The 23,611-nt window shown below is 35.2% G+C and overlaps 2 protein-coding genes across 4 annotated transcripts in view; one reads left to right on the top strand and one right to left on the bottom strand.

The window, feature by feature from the left end:
- Nucleotides 1–729, top strand: part of LOC149803595 (U3 small nucleolar RNA-associated protein 6 homolog) — a 254,661-nt gene extending 253,932 nt beyond the window's left edge. The window contains exon 20 of the mRNA XM_089953343.1: nucleotides 4–729. The gene's annotated coding sequence lies outside the window, so the exon portion shown is untranslated. The remainder of the gene's footprint in view (nucleotides 1–3) is intronic.
- Nucleotides 730–868: 139 nt separating this feature from the next.
- Nucleotides 869–23,611, bottom strand: part of LOC149803597 (kelch-like protein 24) — a 44,321-nt gene continuing 21,578 nt past the window's right edge. Inside the window, exons 5-9 of one of the 3 annotated variants that reach the window (XR_016420232.1) lie at nucleotides 20,437–20,613; nucleotides 15,716–15,862; nucleotides 14,662–14,827; nucleotides 3,640–5,226; nucleotides 869–3,478 (exon numbers count right to left, since the gene is read on the bottom strand). Coding sequence is in view for 1 of the 3 variants with exons in the window: in XM_089953342.1 (XP_089809468.1) it covers nucleotides 5,070–5,226; nucleotides 14,662–14,827; nucleotides 15,716–15,862; nucleotides 20,437–20,613 (647 nt within the window). In the remaining 2 variants the exon portion in view is untranslated. Of the gene's footprint in view, nucleotides 5,227–14,661; nucleotides 14,828–15,715; nucleotides 15,863–20,436; nucleotides 20,614–23,611 lie in introns of all 3 variants that reach the window. The other 2 variants (XR_016420231.1, XM_089953342.1) reach the window with 2 other exon arrangements.

A 23,611-nucleotide genomic window follows, 5' to 3' on the forward strand; every position in this document is an offset into this window, starting at 1 on the left:
CAGATTTATGGCTGGAGTATATCCAGCTGGAGATGCAGCATCCAAGGGGTCAGCCAGAAAATGTAGGATCTATTCATTTCCGTGCCATGAAGGCCCTTGAGGGGAAACTTGTCCAGGAGTTTGTGACAAAATATACACTTGTACAGACAGGGAACTGAGGCATGCAGTACCACCATTTTTACTCCAGACTCGGAAAACCTTTAATCATATCAGGCCGAGTACTGGTGGGTTGTGTATTATGATGAATTAGCAGATGTGTCTGGTGGACAGATGGAGAAATGATAAATTTAAAGTCATACATATTTATGTGTTCACGCAAATCAATATCACAGGTCCTTTCCTACACCAGTTTGCAAGATCTAATATAACCTGTGATACTTTTAAGAAATATATTACAGTATTGGTACTATGTCTGCAGATGCATGTATTGACTTTAGTTAATTAATTTCCAAGACATAGTTAAGATATGTACAGAATTGTTCAATATAAACTGACAAGTTGGGTCCAACTGCAGACAAAATAGACTATATAATGCACCATCAGATCAGAGTCTGTTCTTTATTGTGCCGATTACTCCTAAAAACTGCATAGACCCTGATCTGCCTTTGCATCATGCAGTTGGATCCAACTTTTACACGAGTATATACATCATGTGTATGAAAAAAAAATTTGGTCTGTGAATTGAAACTAACTCGATTGAATTCTTTGAATAAATTCTATCCAAAGCAAGTTTTATTTTCATTACTGTCTTTTAGTGGTTTATGGATTGAGGACTTGAAGAACAGGATGTACAGTTTGGACTCCTTGTAAGAAATTATTAATACTAGCTCATATTGTAACATTATACCCCCAAATAACCACAGAAACATTTAAGGTAAAATTTTTATTTTTCAGATACTTGTATATACAATAGTAATACATTATCAAAGAAACAGAAGCTCCACAATGTAACCATTGCATTACCTGCTTTGCAATGGTCATGCATCTGTTGTTTATTGTAATAGTGGTTCTCTTCTAACATTCACAGCTGATATTTGTACAAAGGAAATGTCTAAGAAAATATATTAATTGAAAATCTGCTATTTAACATGAGAAATCTGTACAGATAATGCCAAAGATATTTTGACTTGTACAAATTATATATTCCACAAATATTACACAATTTACACTGATGACATGGGGTTGATAGAATGTATAAAAAATGAGTATAGAAAACAATATAAATTGAATGGTATAAATTAAGAGGCAGTATATTTACTTATAATAGTTGATACTAGAAATCCAGTACCAGTGGAAGTCTTGCTGTCCATGTATTACTTACGCATGGACACTACTCATTTACCCACAGACTGACATATTATATAACAATCATTCTACTAGGTGTCTGAGGTAAGGGTTTGGTTTAGCTGCTTTTAATGGCATTTTTAGCACTATAGGCCATATCAAGGCAGAAGGATTAGTGTTCAAAAACAGATCAAGTGTTTATCATTAGTATTTTCCCATACTCGGAGCTTGAATACCTTAAGACTTCAAAATTTACACCTACTTTTGCATTCTATGAATAAGATTCTGGAACCTGATCAAACATGTATTAGTATTACAATGCCAAACGCAACATGATTTAAGTAATTAATATCACATCTGATTTACTAGCATGATAACCAAATGACAGCCCACCTCGGAATTCTTTTTGAGCTACTGATTGGATGCAGATCTCTGCCTTTAACACGATTTTACCAGAAGCAAATTTCATTCTTTTTGTGTTACAAATGAAATGTTTACACTAACGTTATTGTGTGTATACATACATACACACACACACAAACATACAATGACAAAGAGAGTTGATTTGATTTGAACTGAATTGACTTCTCTTTATAATGCATACCATGTGTGTTCATAGGTGGGTATTGTTCACCAAGGCCCAAAGAAGTCTATCTAATCTGTAGACCTTTACTTGCTAAGCACTGTCAGTGATGCCATTATTTCCTTTCCTAAGCCTCACTTTGAGCTTTTCCTCAACTTCCTTATATATAGACTACCAAGTAAGATGTTTCCGAGGATCACCTGTTTCTGAGGATCACCTATTTCTGAGACTGGACCTTAAATAACAGCACTAAAGCAAGCCAGAAATTGTAAAAAGAAAATTCATTCTTTATGGGCAGAAAAGTGAATACTCTTTTAAAATTTTCTTTGCTAAAAGTAAGGGAACAAATAAATCTTACTGTCTTCTCGAATCAGTCCTTTCATGCACTACATGCTATGATCACATGACTTGGATTTGTGCAGGAAGATATTTGCTTTTTTTAAAATCAAAAACAATAAGTTTGTCAAGTCATAAACATGCTGCTAAGATTTATAATCTGACACCATAATAACACAGATTCAAAATTTGTACTGTTTATTAATTTGGACATCACTGCTGTTCACAGCTTGCATATTTTTGCCATAAACTGAGACAGCACTGAGACATCATCTGAGCTATATAAAAAATACCAAAGAATAATGAAATCTTTCTGCACATAAATGTATGCAAAATGATTTTACTCAAATACATCTATATTATTCATGGAAACAATAGACAGTTTGTAACTGGCAAGAAAATGTTCATTGAAAAATTTATCAAAAAGCAAATGCAAAAATAAACAATAATTTGACTGATAGCACACATACAGTATCACTAATCTTGTCTTGTTTATACTTATATGCTCTAATACCAAACTTTATAACAATCTCAATAATGGCACACATACAGTATAACTATAATCTTGTTTTTTTTATAGACTGTTTATGCTCCAATAAATGCCAAACTTTACAACAATCTGAAAGATGGCACATGTATAGTATCACTAATCCTGACAGTTATATGCTCTAAGAAATAACAAACTTTACAATAATCTGAATGATGACACATGTACAATATCACTAATCTTGTCTTTTTTTAGACTGTTACATGCTCTTACAAATACCAAATGTTACAATAATCTGAATGATGGCACATGTACAGTATCGCTAATCTTGTCTTTTTTAGACCATTGCATGTGCTAACAAATACCAAACCTTAAATTAATCTGAATGGTGGTAAGTGTACAGTATAGCTTGTCTTTTTTTAAGACTGTTACATGCTCTAACAAATACCAAACTTTACAATAATCTAAATGATTGCACATGTACAGTATAACAAATCTTGTCTTGTTTTAGACTGTTACATGCTGTAACAAATACCAAACTTTACAATAATCTAAATGATTGCACATGTACAGTATACTAATCAACTGGTACATGCTCTAACAAATACCAAACTTTACAATAATCTAAATGATTGCACATGTACAGTATACTAATAAACTGGTACATGCTCTAACAAATACCAAACTTTACAATAATCTGAATGTACAATAATCTGAATGATTGCACATGTACAGTATAACAAATCTTGTCTTGTTTTAGACTGTTACATGCTCTAACAAATACCAAACTTTACAATAATCTGAATGATGGCACATGTACAGTATACTAATCAACTGGTACATGCTCTAACAAATACCAACTTTACAATAATCTGAATGATTTGCACATGTACAGTATAACAAATCTTGTCTTGTTTTAGACTGTTACATGCTCTAACAAACACCAAACTTTACAATAATCTGAATGATTTGCACATGTACAGTATAACAAATCTTGTCTTGTTTTAGACTGTTACATGCTCTTACAAATACCAAACTTTACAACAATCTGAATGATAGCACATGTACAGTATCACTAATCTTGTCTCTTTTTTGATTGTTACTTGCTCTAAAAATACCAATCAAAATTAATAATGTGTGCAATTAATTTTCAAATTTTTTGGTAACCAGATTCATGCATGTGTTTGAGTGATTACTGATTATAAGGATTTTCAACTCCTTGCGATATACTGCTCAAAAGGGAACTTAAATACTGGAATAAAAGTCTATCCCAAAAGTCATTCGTAATTATGAGGTTTCTCGACTCCTTGTGATATACTGCCTATAAGGGAACTTAATTACTGAAATAAGTCTATCCCAAAAGTGGTAATGGCCATCTACCTGCACACCGATCACCTCAGAAACAATGCAAACTAGATTAAAGATTTGGATAGACCTTTCTTCAATCTAATGGGTATGACCCTACCTTAAGTTTGCAGGATCTGCTGATTCAATTCTAAAAGCAGCATAAACAGGTAATTCCACAGCATAAGATAGAATTTGCAAGTCCACCATTTTTAACTTGATTCAAGCACGACTTGCAGCACATTGTGCCAAAAAAATTTTTGTCAGATATTACCAAAAAAAAAGCAACACACTGAGGTAGATTTGAAAATTGTTCATCTTTAGTCTTTTCCCAAGCTTACTAAACATTCTGTAAAATTCTTTAGTCAAATGCCTCGAGTGTCCAGGGAATGATGGAAATGATCTACCACTTGGAAAGCTTGGCTCTGTCCCCCAGTTACAGATTATATACTTATGGTAGCTTCAATGAATTTTAAAGATAATGAGCTTTGATGCAATCTATCATTTACAGCAATGCATAAAAAACTGAGACATCTGAATAGATAATGATAACTGCTTCTACTTTTAGTATCAATACTACTTATAAATACAAAACTTCACATATAAATACACCGACATCTTGAATGTCATAGAGCAGTGATATTTTCTTCATTAGCCTCATAGGCAAACATCGGTACTTTGCATGGTATCTGTTCTTGGCATATTGATTAATATTAGTGAAAGATCCCCTACTTTACTCAGTCACTTTATAGTTGTTGGACTATTCAGTACATGCCAATATGAACAACTCTTTTAACCTAAGTTGTAAGAATCAATTTCTTCATATCTTTGCTCTTTAAAAAAGTTTATGTAAAGGTGACAAATATTTTCCATGATTTTTCAATTCCTAAACTTAAATGGTATTCATGCAGTGTGCTTCTAATATTTGAGTGTAGCCTTGCAATCAAAAACAGCTCTGGTCTGTCAAATGAAACAATACTACAAGCGTGCACTTGTCAGCTAGTTATTGACCAAATACTTTGCAAGCTTAGGTAATCAAACATTACAGGTACATTTTCTACACTCCATGTTAAGGATATTTTTTCTGACACGCATGGAAACACAACTAAGCCAACTGCGACTGGTCAGCATTTCTCCAACTATCTCCCAGCTGTCTGTATCTGGGTTGTAACATTCAATCGTGTCATGGTACCTGAAACAAGGCAAAATGAGGTAGGCCATTAATAATGCACCAACACTACCTCTATTTGTTACAGACCCAAAACAAATAATATTACCATCAAAATGTAATTGGCATGCAAGCTGAATAAAGATTAAACACAAACAAAATGCAGAATGAATGCAAATGAAATAAAAATAATGCATTTTGAAGAAAACAAATGCAAAAAAACCTAATGATGAATGAACAAAAAGTGAATGCATGTAATAAATGGTTGCGAAAGCAATTATTTTCAAGGTGCCACTAAGTTTCCAGTCCAAACCCTTTGTGCATGATAAAATCTACAATCAAATTCTTTACACTTACAGACATTTGCTCACCCCTTACAAGCTGTGACACTGTTCTTGTTAAGACGAGCATGTAAAAACAACTGCTACTGATGTGTTGACATCATCACCAGCGATTTATCTGTACAAACTTAATCTGAATAAAAAAAACGTAATGTTCTGGCTCTACAACTATAGTTTTACTGTAGTTGTGATGATATTTTGTGGTAGACTCAATGCTGTCCTTTACATATTACTGTCATGCATGTATTATTTTTTCTTGGTGCCCCATATTTATCTGTACACAGCTGATCCATAAAAATCATAATCATTTCTTTGTACTACAATCTTTCATACAACTGAAGTTTAAACTCAGAGCACTGGTATTTGAGAATTAAAGTGTAAATACAAATCTGGTACAAAAATTCCAGAATAAAACATGTTTACTGAAATTTTGTTCTATCTGATATATTTTTGAAAGATTTCCTGACATTTTTGTTATGCATATTTAGTGTAAGAATTTCTATCAAAGACCAGTGTAAAAAAGAGTACAAGCTATTTTTTTTAAAATATTAAGCTGAAATTGGTACGTGATCTTTTGCCTCCTTGTACATCAGAATCATCTGGTATCATTCTTTTTAATCATATGAAAATAATTCATACCAGTATTTTTCATAAATAGCTAAATTTTGATGAAGTGCTGAAAAAATATTTACAGTCATGCATCAGTTCTCAAATCCTAATGGAATAGTCATATCAGCATATTCATGTATGTTGGTTTTTATTTCACAAAAATATGATGATTCTGTACACATCAACGTTGTGTCAGAACTGAAAAGTCCCTTGTAAGTGAGAACAATCGGGGGTGTGGGGTGTGGTGCCTTCAGGACTTGATGAGTTAGCTTGCATATAGCAACAGGAGTTAGTAGTAGATGGACTAGTGACAACTGGCAGAAATACTGTAAAGTAACTGGTTACACATGTGAAATGCAGATCATCTCTATAGAATCTGAATCTAAATGTACTTAATACAGGTATCGAAAGTATATGTAACTTCTACATTTAAAAGATCCTATAAGCATGTTTAAATTAACAATTTTTAAATAGTGACGCTTTGCAATGTTTTATTATTTAGGATCGCAAGGAACAAATGAAGCTTACACCATATTTTTTATATGTTGCTGCATTTTTCTGAAAGGAAATAAAAACAAAACAAAGAATTTTCCCTGAAATGTTTATATTTACTCATAAAAAAAATTAATCAGATGTACTGTTATTTAAGGTGATTAATTCTAACACTTGTATAGATCTGGTCAAGTGTGTTTCAGCATACATCTAGCACAACTTAGATGATGCTATGCAATAAGGTACAGTATGTATTCGCTTATGAGTTGAGTCAAATTGCAGACATCAAAGATCCTGATCTGCCATAGCATAATGCACCTCCTGATCAGAGTTTATGTTGACTGCTTCTAACAAATTACACAGACCCAGATCTGCTCGTGCATTATGCGACGGCAGATCTGGGTCTGTGCAATTTGCTGTTGGATTCATCTTATAAGCAAGTATATATGTTATACAAGTGACATCTTTGAACTCATTGATTTAAGTGTAAAATCTCTGAATAGAAAGTAATCAATCTGCTTGGCAGGAGTAAAGTACACAACAGGAAGTGTACACACACTTACTGATATGGGCTATTCTTTGATGGAAAAGTAGACATGCTAAATGTTAAGCTAACTCAATTTTTTAGCATATAAACCTCTCCCTCTATAGTTCACACCTGGATAACCTGCAAACCAATCTATCCAATCTATATTGCGAGATCAGGCATGGATCCCATTTTTTCCCCTAGAAAATACCAAAAGAATTGGCCCTCATCTGTTGCACATGTAGAAAATCACAATCAAACCTTGTAAATGAGACTTTGATATATTGCTCATTTTATTGTCAAAATAGGTCAGTGCCCAGAAATTTGAATCAACATAATGAAATTTTCAATCTTTAAGTGATAAGTCAGATATTTTGATAAACTTTTTTTTAAAAAAACATTTTGATTACGCTGTCAACAACAATATTTAACATAATTTTGATCCATGAAAATGTCAGTAATGCCTAATGGTGACAACACTTCAAAAAATAATCTATTATTCTGGTTTCAGTGTAATCATATCAAATGTAATATGCCCTCTTGTATTCAAATGTAAAATGGTCAATCTGCCTCTCTGCAAGCGTTTCTGAGAACACTATTACTGACTGTTTTGATCTAAAATATGCTGAAATGTTTGTTGTGTTGTTACAATCAATTAAAAACAGACCTGCCTTGTATTGTAATAAGTCATATGTTCTGTTCATTTTTCTTTCCAAATAACATTATCAATGCACTGTAAATAACACCTGTTGTTTCACAACTTTAATGTCCCTAGTTTTTGAGAAAAGGAAATCTTGAATCAACAATCAGACTCGAATATCTCCACATTCACATGCAAAAAGCAGTGACATAATACACAGTATTTTCACAAGTATACTATATGTTTTGAAATCTCTGGCTGTCTTGAAAATAAAGGTACAGTCAAACCTGTAAACAGTGGCTACCCACGGGAAAAAGCAAAACTGGCCTTTGTACATGGGTGACCTCTACGTAGAGGTTCACCTTTTAAATTTGGTTTTTGAACAAATACCATGCATCGAATATTGTTCTCCCCCAAATTTATGGTTCACACAAGATTACTGTCTCATGCTCATTTTATTCCATCCAATAAAATAAATTATCACCGATGCAAAATAATCACAGATCTTAATTTGTTTTGTGCACCATGACAAATAATTTTACTACTGATATTCAGCTAACATATATGACTGTAGAACTGAGGGCTGAGTCTTTGTTTGGCCATGTTTCACTAGGAAATGGCTTTTCATGCTTTAAAAATAATATTGGGAACAGCCAGTCACACAACTCAGCTAGATCAAAATATAGTCAGCTGATGTGAAAAGCCTGTAATGAATAGAAATCAAAAGAACCCATGTATGGCTACTCCAGAGATTCTCCGACCACTCCAGTGGCCTAGTGGTTAGAGTGTCTGCCTCAGATGTGGGAGGTCACCTGTTTGAACCCTGGCCAAGTCATACTAAAAATGGTACTAAGAGCTGCCTTGCTGTTAATCAGCCATTTTGGGTTTTGTAGATAGCCTATATTATAAACACACATTTTTTAAACTTCCTTTATGAAAGGTTCAAACTACATCATAAAATGCTTGTTATGGGGCCCAGTGTGCCAATCAAATTTAGATGACAGCATTTCATGTCAAACCAAAGAAACCAAATGTGTAAAAAAAATTAAGAAAAAAATATACTTGATGACAAGTGCTACAATATTTTCACCAGCTTGACTTTTGTAGCTACAAGCACTTTAAGGGTTAAATGTGCTGATTACATTTTCAAATGCATGACTGGAGTTTTTGTGCATCAGCACTTTCTAAGTGTGTGGATTCGTACAGATTTTGTGCAAATCACGCGTTCCCTGAGAGCATCTATGCTATTCTTTGTGACCCATGATCCAGAACTTCTGCATGTAAAAATTTTAAATACTGAATGACCCCTGGCCCTAATGAAATAGGGATGTAACTCAAATGTCTTATCAAAGACAAAGTTGTTTTCTTCAGAAATAGCTTTAATTCACAAACAAACAGATGAAGACATTGAATTATTAATGTCACACTGGCACAAAAACTGACTTCCATTTCTGCTGCGAAATATGACTACTTTTCCCATGATCCAGAAAACAAATTGCTTTGACACTCTACCTTAATGATAAAAACTGACTCACTCTGAAACTCTACCTTAATGATAAAAACTGACTCACTTTGACTCTCTACCTTAATGATAAAAACTTACTCACTTTGGAATCTGACATAATGAAATCTACAATGTCAACCTGACTGGAGTACAAGTGAGATAAGAAAGTTTGAATGTTTGCACATAGATTTATATGATATTCCTTTATCTAAATAATGTCTTCCTTGTCAAACAAACATTTTGTTTGCATAGATTGAGCAGTCACTGTAGATATATGCCAGTGACTGCTTAAGGCAGGGAGGAACCATTCTTTGGTTAGGAAACACCTGGTCACTGATTGCAGAGACTGAGCAGTCACTGTAGATACATGCCAGTGACTATTTAAGGCACGAAGGAACCATTCTTTTGGTTAGGAAACACCTGGTCACTGATTGTATAGACTGAGCAGTCACTGCAGATATATGCCAGTGACTGCTTAAGGCAGGGAGGAACCATTCTTTGGTTAGGAAACACCTGGTCACTGACCGCACAGACTGAGCAGTCACTGTAGATACATGCCAGTGACTATTTAAGGCACGAAGGAACCATTCTTTTGGTTAGGAAACACCTGGTCACTGATTGTATAGACTGAGCAGTCACTGCAGATATATGCCAGTGACTGCTTAAGGCAGGGAGGAATCATTCTTTGGTTAGTAAACACCTGGTTGCTTATCACATAAGGCACAATAGGCAGGTGACAATACAGGACATTTATAATAGAAATCAGCAGGGTGTGTGTGTATTAGAATGGCTGTTGTAAACAAGTGACCACCAAGTTAAGGTGACTATTAGGATAGGTTTGACTGTAATTGTACAGCGAACAATTTATTTATTGACAATTGTTTCAAATGTGATTATAAAATGAATATCAAGCCATTAAACAGTTTTCCCCTCATCTTCAATGTCCAGGGAGGATGGTATCCCTTCTTAATTGTTTAGTGGTCTGTTGGTAACTCATACCTTGCTTATACTGCCATCTGTATTTTTGGATACCACTGTGTTTGAGTTGTTAAGGGAGAGATGTATTATGATTTTCTTGGGCTTTAAACTAAATGGAATACATATGGATATTGTGAAATTGGAATCCCTAATATATACTTCTACGTATGGTACGTATTCTATTTACTATATTCTAGTTTTCTTTACGACAAAAGCTTCAGCTAAACATGGACATTTAAAGTAAATAGCATTGAGAAAAACCTAGGTTCAGTCTTTTGGATTTAAGTCCAATTGAGAAATCCAGGCATAATTTATCTGGACTGCAATTTGCAATTAAATAAAGGTCTGATGATGAAATATAGTCAAATCTATGCCTGTGTCAAAGCTGTCTGTTTTCAAACTTATCTAATGCAGTATACACACACATAAACAAATTTAATAGCATACCGTACGGCATACATGTGAACCTCCAAGCCATTTAACACACCTTGCTTTCAGTGTAGTATAATTACAGTGAGGTTAGGTGAACTGGTTTAAGTAGGCCAAGACAATTTAGTTGCTCATTTTAAGCATGCATAAAACAATTAACATCCCTTTGATTCTGGGAGCAAGGTTGGTTGGCTTCAGTGTTTTAAGTTTCTTGACATGGATTATGCTATGTGTGATCAGAATTAATTCTGAAAGGATTAAAAGCCTGGCTGGATTAATAAAAACTTCAATCAGCATAAAACAAATAACATCCCTCTGATTCTGTCTGCATAGTCCATTAACTTCACTGTTTGAAGTTTGTTGACAAATTTTAAACTGTGTGATCAAAGTAATTCCAAAAGGATTAAGGACTAATTGATGATAATTGGATTTCTAAAGAGCTCAATCAGTATAAAACAATTAGATTATTTCCACAAGGTAGGTTCTGCTTCTGAATCAGTGCTTAAAGTTACTGAGATGGATTAGCATCTATATTATGTGTGATCAAAAATAATTCTGACTGGATTAAACATGTTAATTGATTATGGCTGGATTATTAATTGATTATGGCTGGATTAATAAAGAGCTAAAGTGGCATAAAACAGGGTTGGTTTGGCTTTTGTGCTTAAAGTTTTTCCAGGTGTCTAAGCATGCATTTTCTCCTAAATACTAAAACACCAAAATCTAAGTAACCAAAATATCACAAAATTGAACAATGGATGGAAACAGGCATTTCAGTGGTTGGAATCGAGTTCAACAGACAAAGAATAAGTACTCTGCCCTTCCCACAAAGCTGATTTTAAAATCTACTATGGTGGCAAGAATGAAATCTACTATGGTGGCAAGAATGACATGTGTCATGCAAAAGCCCCATCTTATGAGAGCATATTAAATGTGACAACAAATACACCATCAACACCATATTCACAGAAACTGCATCAAATGTCGACAGAGATATAACATGCTGGGAAACTGTTTGTAATCCTTATAGCCAAACATAATCTCCCATTTATGGGAGCAAATCGCACAAAAGTTCTCATACAAATTGACAAAAACTACTCATATTGCAACCCAAGCTGAGATCCTCATTCGGATAATAAAATTAAAAACATGTACCACAATGAGATATTTGTTATTCTCTTGAGAATCATCCCTCTTTTAAAGTAAAAACTCCTGATCAAATTTTGCAAATCTCCCAATTCATCCTGACTTTCCTGTTCTGTATGGTACTACTGCATGACGTTTTTTTTGTGCAATTACGTCAATTGAATTTAATATTACTAATCACGTTAATGTTTTGAAGTCGTCTTCAATGTTAGATCATTTATATTTTTGTACTCAATTACTTCCCAAAAATGATAATCTTTTACATATTTTTTCTCATACTTGAATGAAAGTAAATTTTTTGGCTGCAAAAATGTACACGAAATATGCTCTGCATTTGCTATTTCATTAAATTACACTTTAATCAGATAGGACAAAAAAAGTTTTAGTTCCATCCCCTTTAACACTAAAAAACGAACATCCAACATGGGTAAATGCATTTTCATTTAATTCCAAATAAGTAAAAATGAAAGAAAACAATTAATGAAAGCAATAAATGCTAAAATTGAAATGCTTTTTGAGACCATAAATATCGAATAAAAAAAAAGACAAAATGACGGATGAAATACAAACATGAACAGAATGCAAATAATCTCTGAACATGAAACATGAAAAGAATGCAAATAATCTTTGAACATGAAACATGAACAGAATGCAAACAGAACCCAAATGGAATGCAAATGAAATGCAGAGTTTGTAAGATTGCTCACTTCATGGTCTGTATAGAATCTGTGTGCATACATACAAGATTCATTGTAAGCATCAATATATGAAAAACTCACCCTTTATATACCGTATAATGTCAGATACGACGAAAAATGACATCAAAATTCACTGCTTTGCATTATAATCACCAGCACTCAGTAGACAAATTGGGATTCATTAACATGACAAACAGATGAATTATCGCTCATTCTAATGCATGTTAAGAGACAAAAGCTTGACATTTTCATTTTGTTTAGATGGAAACTGTCTAAATACGTGGCAAAGTAATTTAAAATTGAAGGTCACTGTGTCTCTTTGCACTATATGTCATATGAACAGAAAAAAAAGTGTCAGAGAGTTATGAAGATTGTTGCAAAGTTCCAAGCTCATTGGGTAACTTTTCTCACAAGCCCAATGGACAACCCTCTTTGAATATCAGAGGGAACCATTCCAGACCTTGAGGAGGCTCTCTGATATGTTTTTTTAGCACTGCATGAATAGTTATTGATACATGTATCTGCCAGCCGATCTCAGTGTTTACATTAAAATAATTCATATTAATTACACAGGACACATATGTGTTAGTCCTTTCAGCATAAATAATGATGTTTCTTACTTAAATGCTAAAATAAAATATAAAACTTTTATAAGCATGCATAAAGAACATTCACAGTACTTAATTAGATAGGTAAATTAACTGATTTATGAATTAGGATAAGAAACTTTGTTGGATAACAGTATTAGCTGATGCTTGGTTGACTGTTTTCCCTGTATCAAGCAACAAATGTATGCAGGATGCACCGACAACAGACATAACGACTCTATTCTTGGTTAGTGAATAATATTCAGAATTAACTATTATCAGCTTTGCAAGGAGCTGACATGATGAAAAACTAAACTAAGATAAAAATGCAGTGATTGACTACAGATAAAACAGAAATATAAACTTTTAACATCTTTATTCATATACAGAGACTGTTTTTGTTTCTTCAAGAATAAAACATATGTTGCAAAGTTATTAAATCAAAATCTTTTTTGTTCTGGTACTAAAGCTTTGTAATACTTTAAGAAATTGGTGAAGTTACTGTAAAATTTCAGGAGCAAGCTATGATCATGTTATATCCAATTTCATGCAATAGCAAAGCCAATTAATACAGTGTTGCTTTGTAATATGCAACTACAAACGGTAAAATATTCTGAATTTTCTGCTTTATATCACCTGCTGCATCTTATTATATCCCTGGTATTTTTTGTGAACCTGTACTTTATTTATTTTAAGTAAATTCTAGACGATATCGCAACATAAAAAACATACTATTAATAGCTTCAAGGTTTGCATGTTGTGGTCATTAAAGTGGATAAAAATTCAGTGATTGACTACAGATAAAATAGAAATAGAAACTTTTAAGATCTTTATTTATATACAGAAAGAGACTGTTTTTTTTCTTCAAGAATAAAACATATGTTGCAAAGTTATTAAATCGAAATCTTCTTTGTTCTGGTACTAAAGCTTTGTAATACTTTAAGAAATTGGTGAAGTTACTGTAAAATTTCAGGAGCAAGCTATGATCATGTTATATCCAATTTCATGCAATAGCAAAGCCAATTAATACAGTGTTGCTTTGTAATATGCAACTACAAACGGTAAAATATTCTGAATTTTCTGCTTTATATCACCTGCTGCATCTTATTATATCCCTGGTATTTTTTGTGAACCTGTACTTTATTTATTTTAAGTAAATTCTAGACGATATCGCAACATAAAAAACATACTATTAAGAGCTTCAAGGTTTGCATGTAGTGGTCATTAAAGTGGATAAAAGCAAAGAAAACCACCAAGCCTGACTGGAAGGCCACTTACCCCTGCATGTGCTCTAACCCAGGATCAACCCTAGAGTAGAAGAGGTGCTAAGCAAGAGCATAACAATGGTGCTTTCAATGTCCCTCCTGACCTGCACTTAATCATTAAGGAAAATAAAGGTTTTTTTATAATGTCTATTCCAAACCAAGCACTTAGTAGGTACATGTATATAACTAAATCCACCATACATTCCTGGTTTTAGTTTAATATGCCTGTATAAACTTGTATTACCTGTCCCAGCCTTCCTCACCACCACACACATAGATTCTGTTGCCCACAACAGCCACACCTGGTCGGTAGCGCCGCTCATTCATTGGGGCTTTCTGCACCCACTGGTTGGTAATTGGGTTGTAACACTCCACTTTGTTGGTGTTCTCTGTAGATGCGTGCCAACCTCCTGATAAACAATTTTCCAAGTTATAGGAATATCAAAATATCAATTATAATGATAGTGAGCTGGGCAGTGACAACTGGAAGGAGTGTTGTGTACTTTAATTCACTGAACTTCCTCATGAAATGACCTACATAATGCTACACACTAAAACACTTTGGTTGGGACAAGACAGACACAAACAAAGCCCCAGGAGAATACATAGGTTTTGGGGTCTTTAATCAGACCACTCACCCTGTCTGATATCTGACTAACCTCTGACAAGCATGAGACACTGACCAAGAAATCTGGATTAATAGAATACTTTCTTAAGAAATTTCTTCCAATTCTGTTGAATACATATTTTATGGGAAAAAAACTGTTTCAAGATTTCTCAATTTTTTCCATCTTCATCCTTTTTGAAATTATGTAATTTCAAAGGTTTTCTATTCTAATGTTTACAACTGAGTAAATAGAAAATTAAATTAATTATATTCCACACTATCAATTACAAAAATAATATATACACATTGCAGGATTAGGATTTACTAATAAAATGATGATTGGCATGGATCTTGATGTTTTAAGGCACAGCAAGACTATAGGATCCAAAGGCAGAGTTAAGTCCCTTACAAAATGACAAATATGGAATAGTAAACAAAAGTCTATACGGCTTTCATACATAGCTATGTAACTTTTCTGAATTATAATTCTAATGGAAACTTTTTAATTAATTATTTGTCAATAAACCTCAATAGGAATTCTTACCCATAACTGAATATCCTGGAAAATGATCAAGATTTGAACAACACATATCAGGTCAGACAACATTCAGTTGATGTAAGTGGAAACTGAAGACAGACAGTATTCATACTATCAATAATTCATAGACCACTAAAAGAAGAAACATCTTACCTATAACAAAGATACTTCCATTAACTATGCAGGCAGCTGACCCAGATCTGGCAATCAGCATGCTGGGTTTTTCAATCCATGTGTCTGTTCGAGGGTTGTAACACTGTACAAGGTCCATCCCGTCACCATCCTCCAGCACAGCACCACCTATATCAGAATGATCAAATTCTGCAACCACTCTACATGGACATGAGACATAATGCACAACTGTTCGAAGTTTATTCCAGGTAAGAAGACCATATAAAAGCAAACAGAAATCGAACTTTGTCCTTCAACTCCCAAGAATTTGTCTGAGAAATTTTTATATTGATCAAGATAAGTAACTGAACAAATTACAAAATTATTCTCCAATTTAAGTTTTAAATTTTACAATGCTATTATAATGAGACTGATGACTAACAGTTTATGTCAGGTATGTGCAACTCACAAACCAATGGCTGTATGCAATTTAACCTGGTTAAATTTACACTGTACAGTGTTGCTTAAAAATTGCTATCTAGCCCATGCCCTGGAGGATGTTGCACATGTCCAGTGAATGCAGCTTATTCCAAATAATCTGCAAAATACAGTGTTTTACCTTTAAACATGCACTTGATGTGTGAAATGTGACTTTAAAATGCTTTTTACACATACATGTATTTAACACTGTAAATAAGAAAAACAATACCATCAGAAAACATACTTCCTGTGCTCTATCTGCTAATGCAGACAAGACAACCAACAATCTGAGGACAATCCTGTATTTTTTCAAGCTGTGAACAGCTAAAGAAATCAAGCTAATAAAGAAGCTCAGGTAGGCCTGAGAACATTCACCTGGCTGACATCTTTCTAATAAATAATATGAAAGAGCAGTTAATTTGATAGCAAATCAGTAATGTCAAATGAATTTATCTATATTTCATGGCACATCAGTATCTTCATCTATATGTGATGGCATATGAGTATTATCTGTCCAATATCAAAAGGGATTCATATATATCTGATGGCACATAAGTATTTTCATCTATGTTTGATGGCACATCAGTACCATTTGTCTATATCAAAAGGCCTTCATCTTGATTTGATGGCACATCAGTACCATCTGTCCTATATCAAAAGGCCTTCATCTAGATTTGATGGCACATCAGTATCATTTGTCCTATATCAAAAGGCCTTCATCTAGATTTGATGGCACATCAGTATCATTTGTCCTATATCAAAAGGCCTTCATCTTGATTTTATGGCACATCAGTACCATCTGTCCTATATCAAAAGGCCTTCATCTAGATTTGATGGCACATCAGTATCATTTGTCCTATATCAAAAGGCCTTCATCTAGATTTGATGGCACATCAGTATCATTTGTCCTATATCAAAAGGCCTTCATCTAGATTTTATGGCACATCAGTACCATCTGTCCTATATAAAAAGGCCTTCTTCTAGATTTGATGGCACATCAGTATCATTTGTCCTATATCAAAAGACCTTCATCTATATGTGATGGCATATCAGTATTATCTGTCCTATATCAAAAGGCCTTCATCTATATGTGATGGCACATCTGTATTTTCATCTATGTTTGATGGCACATCAGTATGATTTGTCCTATATCAAAAGGCCTTCATTTAGATTTGATGGCACATCAGTATCATCTGTCCAATATCCAATTAAGGACATTTATCTAGGTTTGAGAGCACATCAATATCATTTGTCCAATACCAAAATGCATTTATATATATTTGATGACACATCAGTATCATCTGTTCAATATAAAAAAAACATTCATCCGTATTTGATGGCACATCAATATCATCTGTCTAATATCAAAAGGCTTTCATCTATATCTGATGGCACATCAGAACCATCTGCTCAATATCAAAAGGCATTCATCTGTATTTGATGGACATCTGTATTTTCACCTATATTTGATGGCACATCAGTACCATTTCTCCAATATCAAACGGCATTTATGCCAGAATGCTTTCGGACACATTTTTAAAATACTATTTTAAAACCCTGTACATTGACAGCTGAGCTTTCTGCCATAGTTGATCAAATTCTGCTGAGTGGTTTATTGAAGATCAAATTCTTAAAATGTTTTTCATTGTTAAAATAACTTGGCCATATTTGATGACAGATTTAGTATCAGTATTATCTGTCAAATATCAAATTTAAAATGCCTTCAAGGCAGGATGCATATCGTCAATGATTTAAAAATTCTCTTCAGCAGTTTTAAAGAATAAAATGTGTGCCAATTTTGAGCAACGGCAGCCACATCAAAAGGCAAACTGACATCATTAGCACAAATTTTAAAATATTAACACCAGGGCATTTTCAGTTAAATCTGCTAATTCTAGAATAATTCATTTTAAATGCTTTTTATGCCAGCGTGCATTCTGACAAAAGTTACTTAAATTCTGTTCAGCACTTTTCCTATTTAAAGTAACAGTGGCCATATCTGATGGCTGATTGGCATCATTTTAAAAAATGTGAATGCCCTTCAATGTACGATGTTTTATGTCACATTTGATCAAATTCTGTTAAACAGTTTTTGAGAAGAAGTCATTACAAGGTTTCCTATTTTTAGTATTTGATGGAAGATTTTATTCTTTTGGAAAAACTTAAAAGCTCTTTATGCAAGAATGATTGGGTTAAATTCTATTATATTGTTTCCGAGATGTGATTTAAAGAATTTCTATTTTTAGTAGCAATGGCCATATTAATGGTGGATCTGCAACATTTGTACAAAGTTTAAATGCCAGGTTTCTGTCAAATTTTGGTCTGGTTGTTCCATAAAAGTCATGAAAAGCATTTTTCATTTTTAACAACAGCATCCATATGTGATGACAAATCTGCAATATTTGTTAAAATATAAAAGCACCTCTGATGTTCTCTGTACAATTCTGATCAATTGCTTCTAAGAAAAAGTCATTAAGATTTTTACATTTTTATTAATGGAGCACCAAATACGGCAAATTAGCTCATTTGTACAAACATGAAAGATCTTCATGACAGAATGCTCTCTGCCAATTTGGTTGAAACTGGTCCAATGTTTGTGTGTGTGTGTGTGTGATTTGGATTTTTAACCGCAAACATGTAGCATGATGTCCCACCCAGTCACATTATCCTGACACCAGGCTGACCAGTCCTAACACTAACCTCTTAATGCTAAGCAGCTAGCAAGGCAGCAGTTAGTATCATTTTTTTAAAAGTCTTTGGTATGACTTGACTGGGGTTCAAACCTGCAACCTCCTGCATCCAAGGCAGATGCTTTAACCACTAGGCCACCAGAGCGGTCTGGTCCAATGTTCTTATGTTGACAGACAGCATATGACTGAAGCACAATGGTATGTATATATATATGTATAAAGAGGATTTAATGGAACATCAGCACAACCCTGGCCACATACTGCTGAGTAAATCTGGTTATCACCCCAAAATGTATCATCTGAAATGTCATCACAAAATGAATAACAGAGCAAAATGGCTGTCTAAATTACTCGCATCTTATGATATGCAAAGGACATCTGCCCTATTCAACCTCCACAGGTTCACAGGGAGAATGGTCATACAGTGTATAATGCAAAGTACATGCTGGATACATCCCCAGGCCCACAGGGAGAATGGACTTTCAATGGATGATGCAAGGTGCATGCTGAATGCATCCCCAAGCCCACAGGGAGAATGGACTTACAATGGATGATGCAGGGTGCATGCTGGATGCATTCCCAGGCCCAAAGGGAGAATGGATTTACAATGGATGATGCAAGGTGTATTCTGGATGCATCCTCAGGCCCACAGGGAGAATGGACTTACAATGGATGATGCAAGGTGCATGCTGGATGCATCCCCAGGCCCACAGGGAGAATGGACTAGCAATGGATGATACAGGATGCATGCTTGATGCATCCACAGGCCCACAGGGATAATGAACTTACAATGGCTGATGCAAGGTGCATGCTGAATGCATCGCCAGGCCCACCGGAAGAATGGACTTACAATGGATGATGCAAGGTGCATGCTGGATGCATCTCCAGGCCCACAGGGAGAATGGTCATATAGTGTATAATGCAAGGTGCATGCCAACAGGGAGAATGGACTTACAATGGATGATGCAAGGTGCATTCTGGATGCATCCCCAGGCCCACAGGGAGAATGGATTTACAAAGGATGATGCAAGGTGCATTCTGGATGCATCCCCAGGCCCACAGGGAGAATGGATTTACAATGGATGATGCAAGGTGCATGCTGGATGCATCCCCAGGCCCACAGGGATAATGGACTTACAATGGATGATGCAAGGTGCATGCTGGATGCATCCCCAGGCCCACAGGGAGAATGGACTTACAATGGATGACACAAGGTGCATGCATGGCCATACCATAAGCTCACTTGTCCTTACTGCCTTGTCAGCTAAAAATCTCTTTAGTCCAGAAAGCTTTAAATAAAAAATGAATAGGTAAGTATGGAGAATAAAGTGTCTTCCTAAGTCACAGTTCATAATTACAATACAGTGGCAGGTCCTACTGAGCATTAATTGCCATCATCATTGATCATGGAATAATCCATACCAATGTTCAAAAAGGTTCTGTACTGTTGTACTCTCTGTAATTTTTTCACAACATCCTTTATATTATTATCAGTTTCTAATAATATGTTATAAAATACTCTTCTTTGTAACCCATATCAAAGTGTGACTCAGCTGACATAAGATGAACACAATAAAATCACTACATCATTACCTGTAACATAAAGATAACCTCTAAGTGCTGCCACAGCTGGACTGGTCAGTGCCATCTTCATTGGGGGGATGAAACTCCAGCTGTTGGTCTCAGGGTCATACCTTTCAACAGAGTCCAGGCGACGCTTCCCATCCCAGCCACCAACTGCATACATGTGTCCATCAAGCATGGCCAAACCTGTAGAAAGTCACCATATCACTTAGCAAAATACGTACATGTATGGGCATTAGAGACCAACATTCTTGGAAAACACATATTCTCAAGCTATGAGTCTGAATTTAAGACAACACCCTAAGATAAAGAAAACCAGTAACCTGTAAAAGCTTAAGACCAGATCTATTATAATAATATATTCCACAGTTCAAAAACTGCTTGTTTACTATGTTAGACAAGTGAATATGGTCAGGGGTAAAAGATCACTGTTGATTAAAAACTTGGATAACATTGTTTAATGCTAGCCAACATTATGCCTGTTATGTCAACAAGAGTACTGTGAAAAGTAGATTATAAACCTGCCCAGTGTTTAACAGTCCTCTGTATATGCACTAGTAGGGCAAGGATGACTCAAGGTATTATTGACCAATGGGTTGAAATGACCTTGACCTTTAGTCAAGATATGCAGTCTTAAACTGTACTTACTGTATTTACCATAACCTTTGCTTTAACCCTCGAATCTATAGGTTTCTTTCTTACCCAAGTACAAGTCATCTACATATTTTGATCAAGGAACTTAACTGAGAACACAAGTTACTAAGCCAAAAGGGGCCCTGAGTGGCCGAGTGGTTTAAAGCGCTCTCCATTATGGATCATTGCCATCTCACCTCTGTCTGTGTGGGTTCGAGTCTCTGATTCGGCCAATGTGGGTATGTGAGAAAGCTTGCCAGTAGCTTCTTGTGGATCGGTGGTTCTTTCCGGGGGTTTTTTCTCGGGTTCTTCCTCCACCATTAATACTGGCCGCCATGTATAGACTATTGTGTGCTGAAAAATGACATTAAACCCCACAACAACAACAACAACAACAAACCCAATATTTCTTGTCAGTTACAATGATCTTGACCTTAGACCCCAAAATCAATAGGCCTTTCCAATAACTTAAATGCAAGCAATACACAAACTTTCGTAAAATAATATAGTCTAGAACCAAAGTTATCACATAAAAAACATTTTTCTTCTTTCAGTCAGTGACCATGACATTTTATCTTTTTACCACAAAATCAGTAGGCCTCTTTCTTCTCCAAGTGTAAGCCATCCACAAACTTACTTTAGAAAAGGTACATTGTCCAAAACTGCAATGCTTGTGCCAAAACCACTTTTCAGAAATTAACTTTTTATCTTTTGACCCAAAGATCAGTAGGCTTCTTCCTTGCCCCACCTGGATGCCATCTGTAATGTCTGGTCAATGTCTGTGATTTCAAACAAATGTAATGTAGGCAAACCATTTTTCTTCTTTCAGTCACTAACCATGACCTTTGATCCCCAAATTAATATGCTTCTTCTGTACCACAAGTGCAAGCCATCTACAAAGTTTGGTAACGGTAGATGATGTAAAACTAAAGTTATTGTGCAACAAAAAGTAACAGACAGGCTCCACAACAATGTACACTCAACCTTCTGGCACTTAGAAAAGAGGTCTAGCATTTTTAAAGAAATCATCCTACAAAACGTGTTCATTGAACACAACAATCCCACAATCCCTTGCCACAATAGCATACCTTGGGCAGGATTATACAGTATATGCCAACATGCACCAACAAAGTTGAATGACTCTGTAGCCTGCAATGCCTGTGAGAATGACCTACATCCAAAACTGAACCAAAGTCATATCAGCATGAAATACTGATCACAGTGACCTACCACAATTTTCTTAAAATGAAGAGGCAAGGCATTTGTAGTGGAAGCAGCCAACATATTCTTTTTTCCCCCACCAATCTCACATCCTGCAAACATCATGTTTGACATTTGTAAACAAAAACAGCTACATTTCTTTCAGCAAAGCCTACTTTTATCCAATGACCACCCATTTTATCAAAGCACTGCAATCTCATTTATTAGGAGAGGGTAAAATCCACCAGGGGTAGTTCTGTAGTACATGGAGCAAAAAAGACTGCAAGATTACATTGCAGACAACTGAAAAGTGCTGTTTTAAAGAAGCAGGATACAATCTGAAGCAACAAGAGGCCCATGTGGATCTGAGCTTGCTCTCCTGCCTGACATCAGCCGAAAAGCCAAACACAAGAGCAGTTGGCCTATAAATCTAGGTCTGTAGGATACTTCCTGCTGACATTCCTTTTATTTCTATTGACTGCAATGTTATGAAAACAAATATATCAAGATTTCTGTACTTTTTTTTAGCTTCTTCCATATCTGATGGAATCTCAGCATCATTTGTCCAATACTGAAAGGCACAGATACCTGTATGCTTTTTGTACAAGTTTGTCAAATTCTGTTCAACCATTTTTTGAGTTAAAGATGTGCACATTTTTCTATTGTTAGTTGTTGTAATTGTTGGGTTTAATGCCCTGTTTCAGCACAAGATAGGCTACACATGGCGGCCAGTATAAAGGGTAGAGGAGAACCCAAGAAAACCCCAGAAAGAACCACCGATCCACAAGAAGCTACTGGCAAGCTTTCTCACATACCCACATTGGCCGAACTCGAGACTCGAACCCATGCAGAGAGGTGAGATGGCAGTGATCCGTAACGGTGAGTGCTTTGTTGGCAACAGCAGACATACTTGATGGCAGAATATGAAATGTGTTCAGGCTAGCACACTTTCTGTCAAGAAGATCTGAAACCAAAGCTGGTATTCACCTTTCATGATAGAAAGGACCCAGCCACCATCTGTAATGGCAGAACAAACCTCTGAAAAAAGGTTTAGTTTGGCACCTATGGGAACCAATGGAAGAGAGACACTCCGTAAGAGAGGGAGCAAGTCCCTAGAGCTGTCCAGCCTTTCCCTTCAATAAAAGGGAAGGATCCTCACACTTCTTCCCTGGGCTTTTGTGGCCCCTTTAAGAGCCTGACTGCTGAGAGGAAGCTCTGAACCTGGACTGTTGTTAAGCTTTGACTGAGGCTGTGTGACCTTAAAGAACTTAGTGAAGAAGACCCTACAGCTGGTCAGGATGATTTCACTTCTTGGCCTCTTTCGACAGGCCAGGAGTGATTGCAAATAACC

The sequence above is a fragment of the Sinohyriopsis cumingii genome, chromosome 3 (assembly GCF_028554795.1).
Source record: "Sinohyriopsis cumingii isolate HCF-2022 chromosome 3, ASM2855479v2, whole genome shotgun sequence".
NCBI lineage: Eukaryota > Metazoa > Mollusca > Bivalvia > Unionida > Unionidae > Sinohyriopsis > Sinohyriopsis cumingii.